At 41.5% G+C, this 24,999-nt stretch overlaps 1 protein-coding gene and 1 long non-coding RNA gene across 3 annotated transcripts in view; one reads left to right on the forward strand and one right to left on the reverse strand.

Annotated features, from left to right (window-relative positions):
- Nucleotides 1-3,403: 3,403 nt before the first annotated feature.
- Nucleotides 3,404-24,999, reverse strand: part of PIGG (phosphatidylinositol glycan anchor biosynthesis class G) — a 129,309-nt gene continuing 107,713 nt past the window's right edge. For both annotated transcript variants that reach the window (XM_039545180.1, XM_039545181.1), the window contains exon 13: nt 3,404-5,776. In XM_039545180.1, the coding sequence (XP_039401114.1) occupies nt 5,551-5,776 (226 nt within the window). In that variant the 3' untranslated portion in view covers nt 3,404-5,550. The remainder of the gene's footprint in view (nt 5,777-24,999) is intronic.
- On the forward strand, nt 8,382-10,396 carry LOC120408341. Its single transcript, XR_005600624.1, has 3 exons — nt 8,382-8,527; nt 8,666-8,907; nt 9,468-10,396. It is a non-coding gene; the product is annotated as an uncharacterized LOC120408341 (long non-coding RNA).

A 24,999-nucleotide genomic window follows, 5' to 3' on the forward strand; every position in this document is an offset into this window, starting at 1 on the left:
TGGGTCTTTACTAGACCTGCTAAATTGACTGCTGGTGGATCGATCTCAGTGCATCAGTCCCGGCTGTAGTGTAGACCTGCTCTAAGTTGCAAACTCTGGTGACCAATGGCAGACACTCCTTCAGAACAAGTGACATTATCTTGGCTATCTCCTCAGGCTGTTTTCCCCAACATCCCCTCCATCTTGTCTGGCTTGAGCTATAGCCAGCACACTTGCATCCATGCCCCAATCTCAATTTGAGATTGGCTGGTGTGCTGAGCTGCATCCTTCTCCAAGCTGGATGAGTAGCACACATTTGGGTGTCGTCAGCATACTGAAACACACCATAACCAATACCTCCTTACGAACCCCCCTCAGGACCCCATGTGCATGTTGAACAGGAGAGTAACAGAATAACACCGTTATGTCCCACACCAGAGAGCTTTTCAGGAAGAGAAGCTATTGCACACAGCTACCCAGTGTTCTCTCAAAGGAAAGAACAAAGCCACCCCAAAGCAGTGAAGGTCAGCAGGGGAGTCAAAACTTTGTGATCAACAATATTAAAGGGATCCAACAGATCTTATACCAGTATGAATGGGCCAACTGAGACTCTCTACTGACGCTAGGACTTATATTCACATTGACAAGGGTCAAGGACATCAGAAGCATCTAGAAACAGTGAGTTGTCCTGTTACAGCTTTCTCTACAATCGCACCCATTCCCCCTCTAACGAAGGGCAGGCTTGCCTACGGATAACGAAGATTTAGTGCAGTCTGTGCTCAAGAAGGCATTGCTTGATTTTGACACTCTCCACCAGCTAAGGACCCATCACTTCCCCACTTGCTTTCACCAGCTAGGAGAGGAGACAGATCCAAAGCACTGGTTGTGGGATGAAATTCTCACACCTGCAGTACCTCAGGAAGCTGGCTGAAAGTGTAGCAGAATAGTTAAGGCCTTTTTCCCCTCACGGCCTTGTTCTGCCACAACAGAAGCAGACAACTCACCTTAATCAGGTTGACCTTGTCTGTAAAATATGACATTTCCTTGGGGATGGTGAGGACTCTGTCCAGCTACCGAGGGGAGAAAATCCAGATTGACCAGACTCGCTATAACCTAAAACACCTGCTGGCCAAGATTTTGTGCATATTATGAGGGGAAGAGACTTTTTTTTTTGGGCTTCCTGCATAACCACGATGCCAATTACAACTTTCTATGCCTCAACCAATCAGCCGCAGCACGAGATTTCCAGCCCCCACCCCTCTAGCCATCTTCCTCTTGCTCCAGAAGTCACGTATCATCTGTAAGCTGGGGGGACCTGTGACAGCAAAGCCTCTGAAGAGAGCACCCGATGGCCACCTCCTCAATGGGAGAGGGCAAAAGTCTCTCAAGTCCTCCCAAACCACTGAGGAAACATCCTGTTAGTGGAACCTTTTCTTTGAGGGTTGACCATCAACATAGGTCCTTCACACTGACAGGAGAAACAGGCCCCAACCCCAAAGTGCAGGGGGCAGCGGTCACTGGTTTTAGACCCAATTGCGATCTAAAACCCAGTTCCAGAGGAACTTCACATCCCCCAGTTAGCTTTCTATATATAGCTTCCATTGGGTCAACTCCATCCTGATACGGGCTTTAGGAATATGTTTTCTGTGTGCATACATAACGCCTTACATGGTATCTGAACATACATTTCACAAGAATATTTATGACCAGTGTGAGCCTGGCTTTCATTTAAGACCTCCCATGACAGTCTTTGGTAACCAGAAGGTACGTACCAGGATCAGGATATTTTTGTAACCCCCTTGTCAGGTGGCACTGAGGGTTTCTTAGGGTCACACCCCAGTTTACAAAAATGGGAACCGAGAAAAGCTTGACAAAAATCAGCTATTTGCTTATAGTACTGGCAAGAAAGAAAAAAAAAGTCTTGTGGTCAGAACACTATCAGATTTCCTGAAGTTGGTACAATGAAGTCTGCATAATAATCATTCCAATACATTTGCCTCGGTATATCTGAAAAAGCAGCTATGCTATTTTCCACGCTACAAAGGCATTTCTCTGTAAAACTATGAGAAAAGGATTCCAGGCTGCTCCACTGATATCCTGACAGTTGCTCTCCAAACCTCTGAGAGTACTGTGGGTTTGAACAGCAACAAATCTCATGAACTTCAAGGGGACAGTTCAAAAGTATCTCATGTCATTTTTCAAGTTGCTTTTTCTTAAAAAGAACCTCACCTTCTCTTGTTGAAGTGCTGCTATTATTCTTGTTCAGACCCTTCCAATGTCAGGTACAGCAAAAAGTGGTGGAGCTGGAAAAACGTTCATTAGGAAGTAGATTTGAGATAGGAAAAGCATACATTGTGTACATAAAGCAGTATGCACTCTGAGTCTGCCCATTCATCTCTCCTATAGAATGGACCTACTTCTGGAGCCCAATTTTTTCCTTACTAGCTAGAAGCCATAATACCAGAGCTCAGGAAGAAGGAGGATACCACCATTTACCTACGGGTGATACTTTCTGAATTCATTTGCAGTGCCTCTTCCTCTTGTTTAAATGTAAGCTGTGGGCCTAACTCCCCATTTCACCACACCAGCTCCGTGTGGGTGGAACTCAATTCCAAGCACAGCAGCAACAATATTTCATTTTAAAAACTTAGTCAGAGTGAGAACCACAGCTCAAAAACTGAAGCCACCACATTTTCTTGCCATACAGCCAAAAATGAAGAGTTAGGGCCTGTGGATGGGTGATCAAAATGCCTCCTCTCACAGCTCGGGCCTGACAAGCCCAAACACCCTACTGCAACATGTAGAGTAGTTGGCCATCTGCTTCCCCTCAGTGTGACCTGCACACACTCCCACACTGTGCGAAGTAATGCAACTGTGGGAGTTAGTGCTGGTCCAATCAAAATTTCTACTTGCAAACTGCTGTTGACTATCATATCCTTCCAAGCTGAGCATGCCATATTACAGTGGTGTCATCTCTCATCTCACCTCCCACAAGGCCAAAGGAAGAGTTCCCAACATATGAGGATAAATTGCTTAGATTAGTATCTTCAGGCCCGAAGGGACTACTATGATCATTCAATCTGACCTCCTGCAGAACAATCCATACAATTGCAATCAATAATTCCTGTAGTGGAGGATTTTAAATTGATTTGCTGGACCCCAGAGGCAGCTTCCCATATCTTTATGTGTTAGCATTTCTCCCTCCACCCATCAGGCTCTAGGCCCCTGTAATTACATCCTAGACTAAAATTAGGAAGTGTTGCTCAGGAATTTACCAAGTATAGAAGATGGCAATAATCCCTACGTTGTTGCCAAGCAACAAATAACCAGAAAAATATTCGACCTGAGTATAAAGAGAATTCTCATTGTGCTGTGTGTGTGTGAGACATTTTAGCAAATGCAAAATACTTCCAATATTCAACACTTTGGAGTTAAAGCGTTTTTATTTAAGAAAGAGTATCCAGAAAATGAAAGTTTGCCCTAACACAGGTCACAATTAATGATGTTCAAGAGCCATCAGTTTCTTATGTAGTTTTCTCCAGCTGAACACCAGTTATAGAAGGCCAACATTTTGAGATTGCCCATTCACAGAATTCACATTATAATGATTAAAATAGGCTGTTGGCTCCTTTTGGTAACAGAGATGCCATATACCAGAATAGACGTGGCCTCTTTCTGAACCTCTTTCAGTGTCTGAAAGTTGAGATGAAGGTTATAAGCAACCCTAACAAATGGGCCATCAGCCTCAGGAGTGAAATACAGGTCTCAAAAGCATTTATTTTCAAACTGATGCAGTACAAGAGGGTACATCATCTGTTAAACCCATCAATATACCTCTAATACATTTAACTGTGATACTGATTGTACTTATGTTACTACACAGGCCAGAGTGAGAGTTTAAAAAAATATGGAAAGACGATTTAAATCTAGTATAGTTAACATTGATTTGCTTTCTTGATGATAGCTTGGAAAACGGCAAGATGTGCATTTACTGTGCCACATTCCCTGGGGGCATGTGGTGAGGTTTCAGGCTATCAGACAAGTGCATCCGGAGCATAAGTAGGGAATCTGACATCATAACACACCTTGGTGCTTGAAACTGAATCTATTAGCCCTTCCAATGCTCAAAGCTCTAATGCTTCTGTAATGTGTGAAAATCAAACCGGTTAAAATCTAATTATACATACTTAGTAATAAGCAGCAACACATTCTAGAACTGAGCATTCAGACTCTGTAAAAGATTCATTACTTTGTCAGCCCTTAATGCTTCTTATTCATTGTGTGACGCTCAGGAAAAAGGAATACAGAAGTCTCACACACTTAATCATGGCATTCCTCTACGGGAGGGAATACTGCATTTACAGGGAAAAATGCATACATTAAGAAAACTGCTAGAAAAACTGACACTGAATTATTGAACCCATCCACTAGTTTGATGAAAAGGTTAAATATATACGGGGAAAAACACAAATATCAGTTAAAGAATATAAGATCTTGTAAGTTTCACCAAGAAATCCTGCATTATTTTGCAGTGACAATCTAAAAGGAAGGAAACTGTCGTTACACATTATGGTGACTGCAAAGTCAGTCCCATACATTTACAGCATGTAAGATACATATTTCTCATTTTATAAAAGCCTGTTAGGCACTGACATACATATTTACACAAATCTGCAATTTCAAGGAACTCATGTTTATAGAATTACATATTATTTAATAGAATTGAAAATATTTAATATCACAGTGAGTTGTCAGGCTTCAACTATCCAAATATCTACCAATGTAGGCTTGGCATCACATATTGCCTTCACCTAGTAACCTTCTCATTAACTACCTCAAATATACATAAACAAGTAAGATTTGACCATTATTTGTCCCACACAATAGAAAAATAATATTCTTCAATTTACAAACACACCTTAATCTTATGACTAAAATCCACAAGGTTACTTCAAACTAATGTTATTCCAGTTTATAATGGCTTTTGGGACTGTGGTTTTAATGAATTACCTTTAATATTTTATTGTCTAGCTAAAAGTAGCTGTATAAAGATTGTGCCCCAAACCAGCAATTTTAGAATAACCGAAGAAATCTAAACTTAATGAGCACAGTTTTCACCTAGCTGAATGAGGACAGTCAAGTGTGTCCTCATTTAAGGCCCGATATATCTCCCATTGATCGGGATCAGGCCCTTAACATTGAAGGCAATGAGTGACACTGACAAAACACCAATAAGACCTCATTACTAAGGAAGTTCTTAATATCTGATGCCTCATTAAATAAGATGGTAGTGGCTGCAATGGTGAAGATGGTAAAGATCTGAGTTCTGAAATAACTGATACAGAATAAGGGAGCTGTAACTAATGATGAAAAGGTGGGTTTTTTACTCTGATTAAACATTCTGAAACACAAACCCATTTAAATAAAACAAGCCTTTTATAACATACATGTTTTCCAACAAACGAAAGAATTAAATTTCACAGGATAATTTAAAACCATTATTTTCATTATACGACTCCAGTCTATCCAACTGGTACTGTGATGACAGCCTTTGGAACAATACATTCACTTTCAGTCGTGGATTTTCTGAGACCGGTTCTGATCCATGGCTGTAAAGAACAGGCAAACAGCAGCTGTGATGAACACACGCACTCCCTCATAAAGAAGTTTAGGTGAGAACACACTCCATATGAACAAGTGGTGTCGTAGACCTGTTACCAAAATGATGTAGACTGTGACTGGGACCGAACATATCAGTGCATAGCAGAAACAGCCATGACCCATTGCTGCCGAATTCCTGTTAAAATAAAATAAAATTGATGTTCACGTATTATAGATTCCAAGGTCGGAGGGATCATTTTAGCTATCTGGTATGACCTCCTTGTATGACACAAGCCATAGAACATCCCCCTCCAACTGCAAACTCATAGAGCATATGCTTTAGAAAAACACCCTGTGGTGATTTAAAAATGGTCAGTGATGGAGAGTCCACCGTGACCTTTGGTAAATTGTTCCAATGGTTAATTACCGTCACTGTCAAAAATTTACACCTTATTTCCTGTCTGAATTGGCCTAGCTTTAACTTCCAGCCACTGGATCGTGTTCTAGCTCTCTCTGCTGGACTGAAGAGATCATTATTAAATATCTGTTCCCCCTGTATGTACTTAGACTGTACTCAAGTCACCCCATAACCTTCTCTTTGTTAATCTGAATAGACTGAGCTCCTTGAGTCTATCACTACAAGGCATGTTTTCTAATTCTTTAATCATTCCTGTGACATTTCTCTGAACCCTCTCCAATTTATCAACATCCTTCTGGAATTGCGGGCACCAGAACTAGAAATAGTATACCAGCCACGGTTGTACCAGTGCCAAATACAGAAGTAAAATAAACTCTTTACTGCTATTTGAGATCCTGTTTATACATCCAAGTATCACGTTAGCTCTTTTGGTCACAGCATCATATTGGGAGCTCATGTTCTCTGATTATCCACCATGACCTCAAATCTTTTTGAGTCCTCCATCCTGTAAGTATGGCCCAGAGCAGTGGTCTCCAACCTGTTTCATCTGGCGGGTGCCGGACGATGAGCCACCGAGGACCGTGGCTGGTGGACAAGCATCCACCGAAATGCTGCCGAGAAGCAGCAACATCAAGAGCTGTGGCTGGTGAAATGCCACTGAGAAGCAGCAGCATCAAGAGGTGTCGCCACCGAAATGCCACCAAAAATCAGCAGCATTTCGGTGGCGATGCCTCTTGATGCTGCTGCTTTTTGGCGGCATTTCAGCGGATGCTTGTCCGCCGGCCAGTACGCCGGTGCAGACAGATGCCCCGGTGGGTGCCATGGTGCCCGCAGGCACTGCATTGGGGACCACTGGCCCAGAGTCTTTATTCTTTGATGTATACATTTACACTTAGTTGTATTAAAACACATATTGTTTGCTTGTGCCCAGCTTACCAAGTTGTGTGTGAGCTGCAAACTTTATCAGTGATGATTTTATGTTTATTTTCCAGGTCACTGCTAAAAATGTTAAATAGCATAGGGTCAAGAACTTATCCCTGTAGGACCCCCCTGGAAACATCTGCTCAATGAAGATTCCCTATTTACAATTGCATTTTGAGACCTATCAGTTAGCCAGTTTTTAATCCATTTAATATCATTCTACTCTTTTTTAATAAAAATATCATGTGGTCCAAGTCAAATGCCTTACAAAAGTCTTAGTAACAGAAGTCAACACTATTAGTTTTACCAACCAAACTTGTAATCTCATCAAAGTTAGTTTGACAGGGTCTGTTTTCCATAAACCCATGTTGATTTGCATTAATTACATTACCCTCCTTTAATTCTTGATTAACCGAGTCTCATGTCAGCCACCCCATTATCTTGCCCGGGATCAATGCCAGGCTGACAGGCCTATAATTATTCAGGTAATCCCATTTACCCTTTTTAAAAACTGGCAGAACATTAGCTTTCTTCTGAAACTTCCCCATTGCTTCAAAACTTATTGAAAATAAACATTAATGGTCCAGTGAGCACCTCAGCCAGCTCTTTTAAAACTCTGGGATGCAAGTTATCCGAACCTGCTGATTTAACAAAATGTTGAACCTTAGTAGTTTCTGTTTAACATCCTTCAGATGGAATGTGGAATGGAAAGTTATCACCATGCAATGAGATGATGTCATCTGTTTTTCCTCCAAATACAGAACTGAAATCTTTATTGAACACTTCTGCCTTGCTGCATTATTATTGATAATTCCATCATTTCCATCTAGTAACAGCCCAGTACCAATGTCAGGAATCTCACCCCCACCCCGCAAAATGAACAAACACCTGTTATATAGATCTCTCAACTTTTCATATCTTCAGCTAACATTGTTTTATTATAAAGGCACCTGTAGCAGGGTGGACCCTGCTCCGGGGTTTTAAGGGGTTAAAAGTGGCCTGACAGAGCTGAGCTGATTGGGGAAGTGGCTGCAGCTGGAGGCCACGCCCCAAACTGAGGAGCAGGGCCTTATAAAAGGCAGGGAAGCTAGGAGCCCAGACAGTCTCTCTTCTGCCTTCAGAGAGAGAGAGAGGGGCCTAGCTGCTGGGAAAGAGAGACCAGGTAACTGAGTGCAGCAGGGCTGGGGAAGGCTGAGGAGCCGGGGAGCTCCAGCCTAGAAAGCCCCAGGCTGCGGCCTAGGAGTGGGCCGATAGGTACTGTGGGTCGCAGAGGGCGGCCCAGGGGTAGGACAAAGCAGCAGGTCCAAACCCTCCTTGCCAGGGATGAATTGGCTGAGACTGCAGTCTGCCCAGAGTGGGGGGGCTAGACAATGACTGGCAGTAGCCATACACTGAGGCAAGGTAGGGATAGAGGGTGAGGGTTACCTAAGGAGGGGAGACCCTGAGAGACGGGGGTGATTGTCAGGGGGCAGCACCCCAGAGAAAGGGGCACCGGGTCCAGGGAGGGACACGGGGGCCAGACGAACAGGTGGATCACTGGCCTGCAGAGGGCGCTCCGGCGCTGGACGGAGCAAATTCCATGAGTCACCAGCAGGAGGCGCCGCAGGGGTGAGTCCGACCCGTTTACAGCACCTCTTACATGATTATCTTTATTTAGAAGACTGTCATATTTATTATTCAACGGCAATAATGTAACTAAAAAGAGTTTCTCTATTGCCTTATATATCCTTGTCCTCTTCTGTACAGCCTCTGAAGCATCTGTCACTGCAGCAGCTGAACACCATAATAAAGGTGCCTGATACTATGGTGATGGGAGTCATCTGTGTGTGGAGATAGATATCCAGATGTCTACTTTCAATATTTTTTCTATGTAAAGACTCCATAAAAGTTATGTTGGCAACTTTTAACAAAGAAGGATGTGTCTTTTGCACTGTTCACCTTCTGATGCACAAGCCCCACGTTTCTGCAGAACCATTCTATATGAAGAGGTGATGACAATTTTCCCAGGACTAGTTTTCCCCTCTTTACTGGATGGTACAGAACAGAAAAGGATTATTTATGTCTTAGTGAGAGCTCTCTAACATTAGTAAAGGGTAACTGGGCAGTGCACAAAACTTGGCATTCTCAAAATGAACTGCTGCCAAGAAGCGATGAGACTGTATTAAAGCAATGTAAAAATGAGAGGATTAGAAAAGTTAACAAGCATGGTTTTATATATGTCCTCCAGAAAAATATTGTATTTCAAAGTGTGAGAGAGCAGTCAATTAAATCCATGTCATAAGGGCTGACAGCTTAGCATGATCCTAACCATAAATTAGTCTTCTCATAAAGTACAGATCTGCCAATCCAGTGAAATGTTAAAAGTCTGATGGAAGTAGTATATTCTCATTTTTCGAAATAGTTTTTAACAGATTTCCCTCATGACCCAAACCCCAGGATATACCGTCTCCATTGGTAAAACTGCAACTCTGTCCCTTTCCCGTCTCTTCTGCAACTTTTATTTCCCGCCCCCCATTCTCATTTGCCCCCTTTTCTCCCCTCCCTTTAGCTAGCAGGATCCCGCATCACTGGAGAGCTCAGCTGGATGTTCCTCTGACAGAGTGGTCTAACCCAGTTGTTTTGCCCAATGTGTCACAACAAGCTTCTTCCCAACTCAATCTGTGTGGTCGGAATCCTGGTACCCACATGACAGGAGTCAGAAGACACCCAAATGAGGCAGTGTGGAGATGGAAGGCTCTGTAGAAAGTACCCAGGACTGCAAGATATGCAGACTCACTGTTTCTATTCAGAGGCACTTCCTCTATAGTAGTGATGCCACGGTAGTGCATACCCTCCTTGCCTTCCACATGGGTGTGTCTTGACTTAGCTCAGCAGAGATTGCTCAACCACTCCAAATTATGGGCACCTGGTCAGGTTGGTAGATGGAACAAAGCTCAGTGAACGGAGGGAATAACATAAGAAAGTTTCTTTCCACAAAGATATTTTTATTTTGTTAGTAACCAAGCCCATGAACAGAATCCATAGATTATAGTTTGTAGAGACTCAGATTCTGAGTGGACAGTGAATGACATTCCTCTCAGTTTTTAACTACATGGATCTTGATATTCTTCTGAACAGAAAATCATTTAAGATGGCCAGGTAGCTCTAAGATACACTGTCCTTTTATATTGGTGACAAAATATCAAGCTCTCAAATTGTCATGGTTTATATGGGTCACTAAATACATGAATATACTATTCTTTAAGTCCAGTTAGTAACTTCAAACCAAGTCCTGCTCCCATTGAAATCAACAGCAAAACTCCCACTGAGTTCAGGAGGAAATATAACGGGCCACTGCAGCATATTTCCACTCTGGCAACTGATTAAAAATGGCAGGTGCCATATTCATTGTTACTCAGCAACTCCAGAACAAATATGCTCAGTTTATAAATAAATGTCATTCCCTAACTGCCAAGCCAAGGAAACTCAGCTAAGACAGAAGAATAAGCTAGGTTTCTCCCTTCTTACACATAACCAATAAAATATTCTGTAGGCAAAATTAGACCTCAGTTACACCAGTACATTTCTATTGTCTTCATTGGCTTGTGCAAATGTAACTGATTCTAAATTTAATACAGTACTTTGTTACTACATAGACTGAACAGAATCTGCAGCTCACTCAATCCTAGCAGTTTGTGCTAACTGAAGTAAAAAGTAGCGGAAATTTGTCACTAAACATATGGCATGTCTACACTTACCGAGGATCGACACTACAGAGATCGATGCACTGGGGATCAGTTTAGCAGGTCTAGTGAAGACCTGCTAAATCGACTACAGATCACCCTTCTGTCGACTCCGGTACCCCACCAGAACGAGAAGCGTAAGATAAGTCAACAGGAGAGTGTCTCCCATTGACCCAGTGCGGTGTAGACCCAGAGTAAGTAAACCTAAGCTACGTTATTCACATAGCTGGAGTTGCGTAAATTAGGCAGATTTACCCCCCATAGTGTAGACAAGGCCTTAGCTAATCTGACTGAATAAACAAAAGACAAGACCTGTTCAGTAAGAAGATAATTGTTGTTTCTTGTTTACTGGTTTTGTTTTACAGTCAATTCTCAGAGTCACACACTTTGAGGACAGATGTGACCGAGTGAAGATTATTTATGGCTGAATGCTTCTGATGTCTGTTAAACACTAAAAAGTATGAATGAGATTGTCAAAGGAATCTACATGAGTTAGGTGACCAACTCAATGGTAATTATGCATTTAACTGCTTTAGGCCTCTTTGAAAAAGCCCAGCCTTTATTTTTTAAAACAGAGACATTTTCTGTTCCCAATGTTCTCCTGCCAATACATTTGATATAGCCTTATGTTAAGTGAAAGTTTTCACAATCTCAAAAATTAATCAGTTGGAAGGGCTAAAAATGGCAATTCCCTTGATTAGAAATAAATTGATTAAGAGCAACTTTTAATGGACGGGATGGTATTTATGCATGTACTGACTGACAAAAATAGACAAATGCTGATTTTGATATCATAGAATATCAGGGTTGGAAGGGACCTCAGGAGATCATCTAGTCCAACCCCCTGCTCAAAGCAGGACAAATCCCCAGACAGTTTTTTTTTACACCCCTGTTCCCTAAATGGCCCTCTCAAAGACCAAACTCACAACCCTGGGTTTAGCAGGCCAGTGCTCAAACCACTGAGCTATCCCTCCCCAATCCCATACTCTAAACTGAAAAACATAGGAAAATACAGTTTTCTATCAAATAAAGATGAACCTTTCCAATTCTTTTCCCATCAGGACTAGAAAAACAGTATCTAAGCTAAATAGTAATATAGAAAGCACAGAACTACTCAGATACAGTAACATCTGATTGCCTTCTATTTGTATAATACTTAAAATTCAAAAAGATCTCACCACAACTTCGAAGTAGGATTCACCTTGCCTCTAAATGAAATACAGCCAACGTGGGGGAGAAAAGAGAACTGTTTCATCGCTCACAGCAACACACCACTACACTTTATGGAAGTATGACAGAATGTGAGTAGCCTAAAGCTGACTCACCACTCTGTGCAACTTGCAAGCATCCCACATGGGCCAAACAGAAGAGAGAAATGGTTAAGGACTGGATGATTAAACTACTAACAAGGTGATTCAGCTCATCAGCTGGGGACACTTAAAAGATGAGGGGGAGGGAGGGGAAGGCTGGGCCAGAGAAGCCCAGGGTCTAAGAGATGAGATTCCCCACCCCCATCCTGTTGTGGGGGACAAGTGTAACCCACAAGCCTAATAGGGGGAGATCTTTAAGACTCTAAAGGGAAGAAAGGGGGAGGAGAGAGTTGTGGCTGGGTCATTGCTCTGAGATGCACAATTAACATTTAACCCCCAGAAATGTCTGGAACTGGGTGGGGTAGTTTGGGGCATGCTGTATAGCGGGGGTTCGAAATCTTTCTTTCTGAGGCTCCCCCTATGTGCCATAAAAACTCCAGGGCCCAGCGGGACACTCGGGGCTATGGGCCAGGGGCTCCCTCAGGCATAGGCCTAGTTTGACTTCTATTTTGGGGCATCAGGGGCCAGCGGGGCTTAGGCCAACACTGCCTGGCGGGGTCTGGGGAGGGAATGCCACCTCCACCCCCGACTCACCTCGGCAGGCACCCAGCCTGGCTGGGGTGTGGGTTATCACTCAAAGGGGCAGGGTGCTCAACTCAAAAAGTCTGAAAACCGTTCAGGGTGCAGCCATGGAGTAGCTAAGGGCTGTGTGCAGGCAGGGGGGTAGCTCAGGATACAAGGAGGGGGTAGCTAGGGCTGTGTGCCGAGAGGGCCCCCACCTGCAGTCCCTGCTCCCCGATGGCTCTGCCAGGAAACAGGCTGCTTCCATCTAACTCTGAAGCATTGTGCAGCAGGTTAGTGATATTGTTAGCTTTCTGACGGGGAAGCGGGGGCCGTGCTAGTTACATAAAGGGGAAATTGACTCTCAGCCTGTATAAAGCTGAGGAACAAAGACTTAAGTGAACTAACCCTAAAGCTTTTGGAACTCTGAGTTACTTCTTCTTCTGTCAAGTATCAGAGGGGTAGCCGTGTTAGTCTGGATCTGTAAAAGCAACAAAGAATCCTGTGGCACCTTATAGACTAACAGACGTTTTGCAGCATGAGCTTTCGTGGGTGAATACCCACTTCTTCGGATGCAAGAAGTGCATCCGAAGAAGTGGGTATTCACCCACGAAAGCTCATGCTGCAAAACGTCTGTTAGTCTATAAGGTGCCACAGGATTCTTTGTTGCTTCTTCTTCTGTGGGAACTACCTTATTTAGATTTAACGTGAGTTTTTATATTTATGTACAACTGTGAAGATAATGTATGTGGATTATGACGTAGCCTTGTTATTTAGTAGAAATTAAAGAAACATAATAAAATAACATCATTCTAAAATGTTATTAAGTTGACATCTAAATATTAAGTTAATTCTTCTTGTTCTTTTTGGACTTAATTGTGAGAGACTGACCCTCTGCAATCCTTGCTGACAATCCTCAGTGACTGAATTCTGAATCTCCACGTGCTTTTCTAGGAGTTGGGGAGAAGCACTAGGAGAGAGGTGGTAAAGTAAACTCCTCCTCTAGCCCACCCAAAGGTTTCAAACACTCGTATAGCACTTTGTAAATAAAGCACACAGTGCTGAACCTATGCAGGAATGGAAGAAGACTGTTTGCAGTGAGGAATCCAGGCTGAGGTAGTTTAGTGCTGACAGGAAGGGATTTCAGTAAGCCGAACATAGTTATCTTTAATAGATTTTAGATGAGTATAAGAGCTAATCCCCTCACTCATGAAGAAAGAGCCATGAAATGTGTAGTGGGCATAAGTGATTACAATGGTTTTAATGTCATATTCCTAAAAAACTCCCTTCAGCAGCACAACATTCCATAAAAATGCTGGCTTTCTGGTCTGCTAATGGCTCCAAGAACAACTACTGTACTTAGTAAAGCATGAAGACTATTCCATAGTAGATTGATTTCCTTGAATGTCTCCAAACCCAATAAACTCAGACCCAGTTGGCTTAACTGATGAAATCACAATCTTTGGGTAGTTGGGTTAAAGTTTTTGAGTAATAAAAAAAATACACCTTCCATTTCAGCGTTTAATACTAATATCAGCAAACCATTAAGTAGGGCTGCTATAGTATTATCACTCAGAGGCTCTACCATGAGATTTATCATCATCCCAATTGTGTGATTTACCATCATCCCATTTAAAACTTTTAACTTGACAGATGACTTCAACTAGGTGAAGGAGTCACATGAGACAGCTGTTCCACTGCCCTAGCCTAGCCCAGTGCACATTCTGGTGGGGACTTTAAAGCATCAGCCAGTTGTGTTCGGAAACAGCCTGACAGCCACAGAGTGCCCTTAAAAAATGAGCATATGCAAGTTATAGGCCCCATCTAAAATTCTGATCTATGGCTGCTTTCCTAGCATACGGACTCTGCAACAATGACCTCCTTTGTTGGTGAGGTAAGGGATAAGGTACAGAAAGAGGGAGAAGTAGTCAGCAGGCAGTGGATAAAGTGCCACTAGAAACATGTCTGTTGATATTTATTCATGGTTTAGTGCTGTGCAGGAGGTTGCATCCATTTTTACTCTTTAAAAGTTCAGCTCATTTCCTAGATTAACTTCCGACACTACTGAGTACTCAAAATGCATTAAGTGTAGAAATACTTAAACGTATGCTGACGATAACTAGAACCAGAAAAATCAAAGGCTTGTCAGACTCTTGCGCAGCAAATTGCTGCACTGAATGATGCAATTACTGCAAATTCCCTATTCTGAGTACTAAATATAGTCCAGCTCAGAAACCTTCCTTCTAAATTAATATTTAATGACATACAGGGAGGCAAAGCCGGGAACTCCCACACTATTTATGGATTTTCTGCTCACCTTGCTCTTACAAATCCCAACAGTTAACATTCTTCACCAAATCTTTCACCCTATAATGCCTCGCTCGTCTATTTCCACTTAAAATAGGGTATACAGTATGGAGGTGAACTTAAAAAATAAAAACATTATGCTGGCAAAAAATGTGAGAAGAAAACCACTTTTTTCTTATAAAAGTATATCACCCATTTACACTGAATACTTGTGTGACCGGGTGCCTGGATGCACCCACTGAGGATGCTCTATTCAAGGCAGACTGGTGGTTTATTCTCTAATTAGATTCACCAAGCCAGTAACAAACCAGCTCCTGTAATACCACCCCAGTTACCAAGAAGCCAAATCAGTCTCCTTTAAGCGTTCCAGCCCGCGACTCCCATCTAGACAGCCGAGTCTAATATAATGAGAGGTTACTGAAAACCTGATTCACCACATATGAGGTTCACCAGTCCCAAAGGACCAGACACTGATCATCAGGGCAATACGAGTCTCAGATCTTACACAATAATCTCGCAGATGCCAGTCCTTTAGTAACTAAAACACTAAAAGTTTAACAATAAAAGAGAAAAAGAAAGAAGAAAGTTGCTATAGTTAAAAGATCAATATACATACAGATAAGTGTAAAGGCCTTAGGTCAGTTTCACAGCAGAGATGGTGAGGCTGCTTATTTGTAAAAGTCTTTTGGGAATCAATTTTAAAGGTTATAGTCCAATAAACAGTTCAGGTTCAAGTTCTTCCATGAGATTTACAGGGTAATCCAGGTTAAACCTGGAAACCTAAGTCTTTAAGGCTCAGACCTTCCCTGTTAAAGATTAGGCGGACGGGAGATAAAAAGGATCAGTCCTGAAGCTTTCTTTATAGTTCCCTAGCCAGCTGATAAGTCTCTTGACAGCAATTGTCACAGCAGGTCCTTCCCCCCACCCCCGATGAAGAACGGGCAGTGCAGATTATTGTTTTGAAACTAATCTGTTTCCTATGCATACACAGGTAGACTACCTGCATCCATTCACATAAAACAATTTGCCTTGCAAACTATCAGGACAGTTCACAGGTGGTTTACTATGTGGAATTATAACTTCCAAAGAGAGATTAGGACAATAATATGATTATACCACAAGTCCCATCTAAATGATAATATCCCCTTTTGATCTCTAATAGAATAGAGTAATGAAGCATTATGAGACAGGAGCAGGATTAGTATCTACAAGCTAATTAGATCACACTGTTAAACTTATAACAAGATTCAGATAAACACAGACAAATACCCTTAGCACCTACCCTGGATTTCTATTCCTACAAATAAATGGGTTAATGATTGCTGGTCTAGGACATCTCTTTGAAATTCACATACATGTAGATTGTCTTGATAACTCAGCGAGAGGCATTGAACTGTAATGAGTCGTTCCCGAATTGACCAGTCTGTCAGTATCACAACTTGGCAGACCCCAGGTCACATTTCATTCTTTAAAATAAAAGACAGCCGGCACTAGACACATTGCCAGAGGAATTGTAAAAAATCAGTTTGCATTCATATAGGTCTTGATCACAAGAGAAAAAGATGCTGTAGAACAATGTAAACTTCCTGAAGCAAGAACATGATCTTCTCCTCTGAACAATTTTACTGTGGAATAGATACAAGGCAAACAGCTAACGGAAAACAACAATTGCTACTTTGTGTCTATTTTATCATTCTCCTTTCATCGCTGTTCTCTTTTGACATTTCTGTTCTCCTGGTTTCTCTCCCGCACTGAATATCAGTGTTTACGAGATTACTTTTTCCTTGGTGTACTGAACTGCATTTTTCAAAACTGAGTCTTATTTTATTTCCTGCTCTTCTCTGTATAGGTCCAGTTGTATTTGTCTGCAACGCCTTCCAGTCAGTACTATCTGAAAACAGTCAGTGCACTGTCAACCTGTCCCCCACAGATTAGTGAAAGCCTGGACCAATCCCTGTGGCACCACTCCTGTAACACATGACATTCCTGCAATCCATACGACATTGTTCAGATTACATTTAATTTTACAATGAGAAATACTGAGAAACACTATCTGGTATCTAAACCTCAGCTGATTTACCTCTACTGCATGCCTTTCATCCACAATTTGTATAGTTCTATTTAACAAGAATTGTAAGGAATAATCCTGCATTGATAGGCAGATGGACTGGATGGCTTCATTAGGTCTTTTCCATCTCCAAACTGCTGGTGTGGATACTTTGGTGATGAATCAGCCCAGATTTTGTATAATTTGTTTTGCATCATGTCACAGGATCATAGTAGGTCCTGGCAGCAGGGGGTTTCAAGCCCTCTCCCCAAACCACAGAGGTCAGAACGTTTTAGGGAAGCCTTTCCCCAGTGTATTAGGCCTCACATGTTTCTCAGGAAAATGGGATGGCTATTGGGGGAGCTTAAGCCATTTTACAAGTTCAGGGGCTGTCGCAGTCTCTGATATGGCCTTGGTTTTAAGTGGCTGTTAATCCTTGGGACTTCATTGCTCTGAATTTCAGCATCAAAAGAGGGAAGGCAAGTGAGAGCAGAGCAGGCCTGGTCCATTTTCACCATAGGCAGGACAAGCGGCCCTGAGAAGCCACTTTGCTGTGGATTTAATAAAGTTTCACGCACTGGCCAAGAAATCCAGATGTCTGTCCCTGCCATTAGCAAAGCTGCCTCACAAAACAACCCAATTTTGAACCCAAGGTCCATCTAGCACAAGTAATTGCTTCCAGACGGCATTTTAATGCTCTGTGAATCCCATATACTCCTCTCTATATCCTTTGTGCATGTAACGACTGGCTTCCTGACTTCTTTCATTCAAATTTGGCACTGGTGTAGATAAGTCTCTGTATTAAGCATCGTCATATGACTTTGTATTATGTCTCTGTCTTCATACAATTTGGTATCAGATCTTTATATAGAAAACTTTGTATTGAGCCTTGATATACTGTTAAAAAAAAGTCTTTTTGTTAGGAGTAGAATAAGATCTCTCCCCCTGCCCCCTTTTAATCAATTGCCCTGTTGAATGAACGAGGTGTAAATGAGTAAAGGCGTGGAACGCAAGCACCTCCAGACAGCTGCAACAGTTGGAGAGGGGACGGAAGCCAGACCCCAAAACAATAAAACTTGTCAAGTGGGCTCACTAAAGAAGAGCAGACATATTAATGGCCTTGGGGGTTAGAAGCAAGCACCTTCTTTTGAAAACACCATCTTTAAACAGCATTGGGACAACACCCAGAACCAACGGCCATAGATACAGATTTTAAATCTGGTATAGATTTGCATGAGAAAGAAGTTGCTATAAATGTGAGGTGTCTTGCAGAGGACCCTGGGTCTCGTTTTGTCAACATGGGAGCATCGATCCGGATCGGCAGAAGCCTGGCTCCACCCCTCCCCCATCTAACTCACCTGGCCAGTGAAGTTAAGGGGAGCAACTAATTGGTAACAACAACAAGACAGAGTGTGCTTGTGTGTGTGTGAGTGCATGAGCGCAATATATATATTATATGCATATGATACAGTGCTGATTAATATATGTATTTACCAATAAATGTGGCCCCTGAAAAGATCTGTGTAGTACCTTAAGTACAACACGGGAAGGCAAATAGCTGTTCCACATGGTTTCCCAAAGGAATTCCATAGGGGGATGAAATAACTGCGAAGGGCTGGCCTACACTAGAAAGTTAGATTGACCCAGTTATGCTGGTTAGGGGTGTGAAAAATCCATACCCCCTAAGCAACGTAGTTAAGCAGACCTAAGAGTCCCTGCGTACACAGTGCTAGGTCGACAAAAGAATTCTGTTGCCCTAGCTACCACCACTAGGGAAGGTGGATTGCCTATGCTGACAGCAGAACCTCTCCTCTTGGCATAAGTAGCATCTACACTGACGCTCTACAATCATCAGGGGTTACATATGTCATGGATGCCATGAGCCCAGTAGCTTCAGAAAAAACCTGGTCATTTGAACCAGCTGCATCATCAGTCAGCATATAGAGTCTGTTATTTTCAAAAACCTCTCTTCTGGAAGAAAGACCCTTCCTTTGACAGAACTGAAGGTTGCCCCTATGAAGGGAACTTTTTGAGATGGAGCAAGAAGTGACTTTTGCTTGTTTATAACACCCAGGGTTCCGAATAAAGAATAAATTGCCTGAATAACTCTCTCTAATTCTCCTTTGGATTGGCCCTTCAGCAACCAAACATCTTAATACAAGAATACAAACCCCCCCCCGTTTCCTGAGATGTGCTCTTACCAGAGTCAGATGAGCTGCTCTGCAACTCTGCTGAGTCTAATGAAACTCATCCTGTGAAGGTCCCTCTTGATAGTCTTCTCTGGGGGGGGGGGGGGACAACGGGAGAGAGGGGAATCTGATGGTCTCAGATCCGTGGCTGAAAGACCCGGACTTCTGAGCTCCATAGACTGCAGAAGAATCTATTCTGGCCCTGGAAGTCCAGTTTTCTACTGAGAAAAGAAATAAGAGGAATCAGCCAATATGGCCACAGCATCCAAGAAGACATAGGGTTTGCTGCCAGCTTGCCAAGTCAGGTGTCAATCACCAAAGGATATCCAGGAAATTCAAGACCACTCCTTGCCTGAACACTTCTTCCAAGAAAAGAAACGTCCACTCAACACCCGAACTGGATCCGGCTCTACCTCCAACCTCACATCCAATCCTGGATCCAACACTGAAGCCACTGGCGAAGCCCATGATGTAGGAATTCTAAAAAGAGAAGACCGGAAAAAGATCTCCCCCGGTGACCCTGTCAGGGCCTGGGGTGGAAGTGGAAATAAAGCCAAGAAGCTTGGCCGATTGGAGGAGCTGCTGGAGGCAAGTGTAATCACTCTCTTCCTCAAAACCAAGGAAGATGTTCCAGTTGTGTTGTGTGGATCTCTATGATGCTTGTCCAGATCCAGGACTGATGCAGACTACACTATGGTTCAAAGGACCTGACCATTGGGGCCTCAGCTGACTTGGAACAGGAACCTGGCACTGAAGCTCTTGTCATGGATCTGGATGACATCTTGGATCCAGAAGTAGATGGAGCTGACTCTGGTCTCCTGCTTTTACAGCCAGATCCTTTTGAGCTTTCATATCCTGCAAGTTTAGCAGACAGCACCTCCTTTAACAGAAGAATGTGAAGTCTATTTTGTCTGTCCTTCCTGTCTCTGGGGGTGAATGTGCTGTATATCTGACAGCGTTCTGGCAAGTGACTTTTGCCTAAACATTTTAAGCACCAGAATACACGTCGGAGGAAGGAAAGACTGCCAGACACGATGCATATTTTTTTGAAGTTGAGCTTCTTCGTGTCACCCATCATAATCGTCAAGCTAATTACATTATTTTAATTTCATTTTTAATCTAATTTTAATCTTTTTACCAACAAGTATAAAATATACTATCTAACTACTAAACTACTACAACTGTTGCTATTTATTTTACAGTCAGGCAGGTAGGCAATGGAACTAACTACGGACAGAAACAGATCGAAGGTGGTTCACATCTTAACTCAGTGACAGTTGGAAGGAACTAAGGCAGTAGTGGTGCCAATACCCTCCTATAGCCACGTCCTTAGACCGATGCAGGCTCAGAGCAGAGGAGGGGAGATGTGAGGTGCTTTTAACAGGCACTGCTACTAGAAAGTTCCACCATCCTAGCTGCACCAGGCTGGCACATCCAAGAGTGGGAATATGCAGAGGGCACTCGAAGAAGCAGACTGCTTATCTCAGTTCTCTTTATTATGTCTGTAAGACATTTGCCAAATAAACGAAGTGTGAAAGTCTCTGAACATGCAGATGCATCAAACAAATAATTTACTAAAGCAGCCAAGAGTAGTGAACTGTTGTAAAACTGGGGGTCTAGCAGGCCCACCACAGTTGTGAGCTCAAATGTTGGAAAGTAGATGAAAGTTCACACTGTTACAATACCAATAAATGTTGACAAAAAGGAGACAGACTTGATTGGTATAAGCAAAAGGGCTACAGATATAACCCAGAGACTAAGGTGCGGTTGCTAATTAAAAAAGAGAGAGAGATTGGAACCTGAAAGTAATTGACCAAAATTGGTGTCAGAAGTTAGATAATGCCCAGATAATGGTCAATACCGCCCATCACGCCCTTTCAGGACACCTTATGGAAAGACTTTTGGGAGAAAAAACAGACTTCTGCAGGATTCCCTCCAATTGTTCTTCATTTTTGTCTTACTGTTAAAGGAAGTTCCATGCCAAAACACCCTAGCTTAATTGTAACATTAACATGTCATGCTCTCAAAAATTTCCACATATTTATATGCCTTAGAATACTGTCTGTGTTCAATTTACATAGTACTACTGCCTTGCAAAACGGTCATGAAAACATAGCAGTGTTGGCACAGAATCTACCTGCTTAGCCTTTACCATGAGGATTGACAGGTAGCATAAAAACTAATGATAAAACAAGATGACTTACTCAAACTAGGTAGTATTTACCAAGGGTATATTTTTCAAATAAAATAATGCAAACTGAAATTTCATATACACCTTTATATACAGTACACATGCTATACCATGCATTAATACAAGACCTTACCCATACCTACAAGGTGAAAAATAGCTTTGCTACTATACCTCCTCCCATGCATTGGTGTATAGAGCTGTCATAGCCCTATAAAACCACGCGTTATGGGAATAACCTATAAAAACCCTGTTCTGGAACTAGGGCCTAATGATAGTTAATTTTGTTTATAATTGATTTATCTTGTGGTGGACAAGGTCAGTGAGATAATATCTTTTATTGGACCAATTTCTCTTGGTGAGAGACACAAACTTTCAAGCTTTCAAACTTTCAAGAGAGCTCTGTGCATCTTGTGTTACAACAGATTCCTGTTTACACAATCCCCTCTTCTGGGACAAAGTGTTTTTAGAGCCCGTGATAGCAGCAAAATGGCTAAGTTTAACAAGATGGAAAGCAAAAGTGACACCAAAGTTCAACCAATGCATTAATTCTCTCCTTTTGAAGGCTTGAGAAAATAACTGTGTATGAATAAATGAAATGCATATAATATAATAGAGTTCTCATGCCCAGATTTATATGTCCATGTTTTATGGCTAGGTGACAGACAGATCAGGAATAAAAAATGATCCCAATGCCCATCTGAACTCACTTGGCCTTCAGCTCTTTCACTTAACCAGTGGCAGTAGTTTCAGTACACATATTAACAGCTATCTATACGTGTTTCAAACTAATGCGGTACTTGAATAGAGGCACTATTCTTGTTATAATTTTGTTACGTACTTATCCTTTACTTTTGTGGACGTCAATGTGCATTTGTGCACGGTTTGCCATTCTTTTGTCTTTAATATAATTTATACAAATTAAGATGTTACCATTGCTTCAAACATTTACTATAAAATACTTTTCACATTAATTTTGTGAATGCAAAACAACAGGCCAGATCCTCAGCTGGTGTAAATGGGCCTATCTCCAATGAAATCAATATAATTATGCCAGTTTACACCAACTGACGAATTGGCCCAGAGTTTAAATCACTAAGATATAACCACCAAATCATTTAAAATTCCCAACTAGTGAAACACAAAATATTTCACACTACAGCATTAGTAAAATATCTAACTCCTCTTCCAAAATCCAGTTCGAAATTCTAAAGAATTTCACTAGAATAAAAGCCTGAGGCATTTCACATCAGCAGGTAGGAATTAGTCTAGTTTTACTTTGTTAAATATATATATATATATATATATATATATATATTTCAAAGTATGTGTGTGTGTGTGTGTAAGGCTTCCTCCTCTCCCCTTTTCTGAATGAATGACTATTTTACATCCTCTTAACCAGAGATTCACAGATTCCAAGACCAGAAAGAACCATTGTGATCATCTAGTCTGACCTCCTGTACCGCACAGGCCCTAGAACTTTCTCAAAATAATTCCCAGAGCACAGTTTTTAGACAAATATCCAACACTGATTTTAAAAGTATCAGTGATGGAGAAGCCTCCACAACCCGTGGTAAATTGTTCCAGTGGTTTATTACTCTCACCGTTAAAAATTTATAACTTATTTCCAGTCTGAATTTGTCTAGCTTCAACTTCCAGCCATTATATCATGTTATATCTTCTTTGCTAGACTGAAGAGCCAATTATTAAATATTTGTTCCCCATGGTAGGTACTTATAGACTAATGAGTACCTTTTATCTTCTTTGTTAAGCTAAATAGCTCCTTGAGTGTACCACTGAGGCATGTTTGCTAATCCTTTAATCATTCTTGCAGCTCTTCTCTGAACCCTTTCCAATTCATTGACATCTTTCTTGAATTGTGGACACCAGAACTGGACACAGTATTACAGCACCAGTCACACCTGTGCCAAATACAGAGGTAAAATAAGCTCTCTACTTCCCCTGTTTATGCAACCCAGGATTGCATTAGCCCTTTTGGCAACAGAGTCACACTGGGAGCCCATCTTCAGTTAATTATTCACTATGACCCCTAAATCTTTTTCAGAGTCACTGCTTCCTAGGACTGTAATTATAGCCTACATTTTAAAACTCTTGGAGACAAGTTATCTGGACCTACTGATTTAAAACTAGTTAACTTCAGTAGCTTCCGTTTAACTACTCCAGAGATATTAGTGGAATGGAAGAAGTGTTATTTCTACAATGAGACGATATCATCTGTTTTTTCCCCAAATACAGAACAGAAATATTTATTGAACACTTCTTCCTTTTCCGCATCATTATTGATAACTCTACCATTTCCATCTAATAATGGACCAATACCACTGTCAGGATTCTTTTTCTTCCTAATATATTTTTTAAAACTCCTTATTGTCCTTAACTCTGCTGGCCATGGATTTTTCCTGGTGTCCCTTTACTTCCCTTACCAATTTTCTACAATTCCCATCTTCTGATTTACATTCATGAGTATCAAATTCTCCTTTCTTTCACTTGTTACATTTTTTTTTTTTATGGCTGCCTTCGCTTCCCCTCTAAACCAGGTCAGTTTTTTAACCAGCACGGCCTTCTTCCTCAATTGGGTTTTTTTGGGCATCTAGTAAAGTGTTCTTAAATGATTTCTAATTATCATTCACATTTTTCTGATTAAATTCCTCCTCCCAGCTGAAGCTCACAGTTGTTTTCAGCTTTGTGAAACTGGCCCTATTAAAGCACCATAAATAAAATAAATAAAAATATATATATATAACTGGTTTTGGCTTTATTCTTCTTGCACATTATAAATGTGATCAAGTCAGGATCACTTTTACTAAGCTATCATTTTTTAGTTCTGTGATCAGCTCCTCTTTATCTTTCAGAACAAGGTCTAATAAAGAATTCCCCCTTGCTAGCTGCAACACTTTTTGAGTTAGGAAACTGCCATTTATAATGTTGAGAAATTCTAAGGATGTTAAAGAAAAATTGCAGCTAAAGATAATTTTGTGCAAGGTGACCTTGAAGAGACTTAAAATAGTTGTTTACTTGGTTACTTAGTAGTTAAAATGAGATTGACCAGCCTATAATGTAACAATAAAGAAGATAACAGGAAAAGCCAGCAAGAGAATGAGGATCTTTCACGGAGATACTGTTAAATTAGTTCACATAGCTGGCAGATTTTTAGGTAGTGCTTTCCCCTTTGGGCTGGGAAAAACTAATTTAGTGTACATCTGATTCCCACCAACGCAAGCTGTTTAGTCTACTTTCAGGCACCAATTACTTTGAATACTGATTTATTTTAATTAAGAGCTACATTACAGGACCACTCTTGCCTTCCTAAAGTATGACAATAAACAGTAGTTTCAAAGTTACGCACTCCAAGAGATAGCTTGCCAGGGTAGCATAGGGAAGGAAGATACCCAAGTCTTACATAACAATGGACAGTACCCCAATATTTAATCTTATATACAGCTAACAGATTAAAAATGCCAGTTTATCTTGGGTACAGTTCAGAGAAAGATTAAAGTTCATTTAAAGGTGAAAAACAAGAAACCAGAGACATGTTTGAACTTAAAAGGATTCTTGCGAAGATTTGTGGACTGTTAACCCTTTTCACCTGTTTGCATGGCTGAACATGTCATCAGGAAGCTAAAGAAAACACTGCTTTTGGCTAGCCATGCAAGATTAAAAGAGCACACCAACAAGCAGTGTTGTGCTGGACCACACTGGCAAGCTGGTATTCCCCTCCGCTCCCAAAGCTGCTAT

Source organism: Mauremys reevesii, linkage group 6 (assembly GCF_016161935.1).
Source record: "Mauremys reevesii isolate NIE-2019 linkage group 6, ASM1616193v1, whole genome shotgun sequence".
NCBI classification, from domain to species: Eukaryota; Metazoa; Chordata; order Testudines; family Geoemydidae; genus Mauremys; species Mauremys reevesii.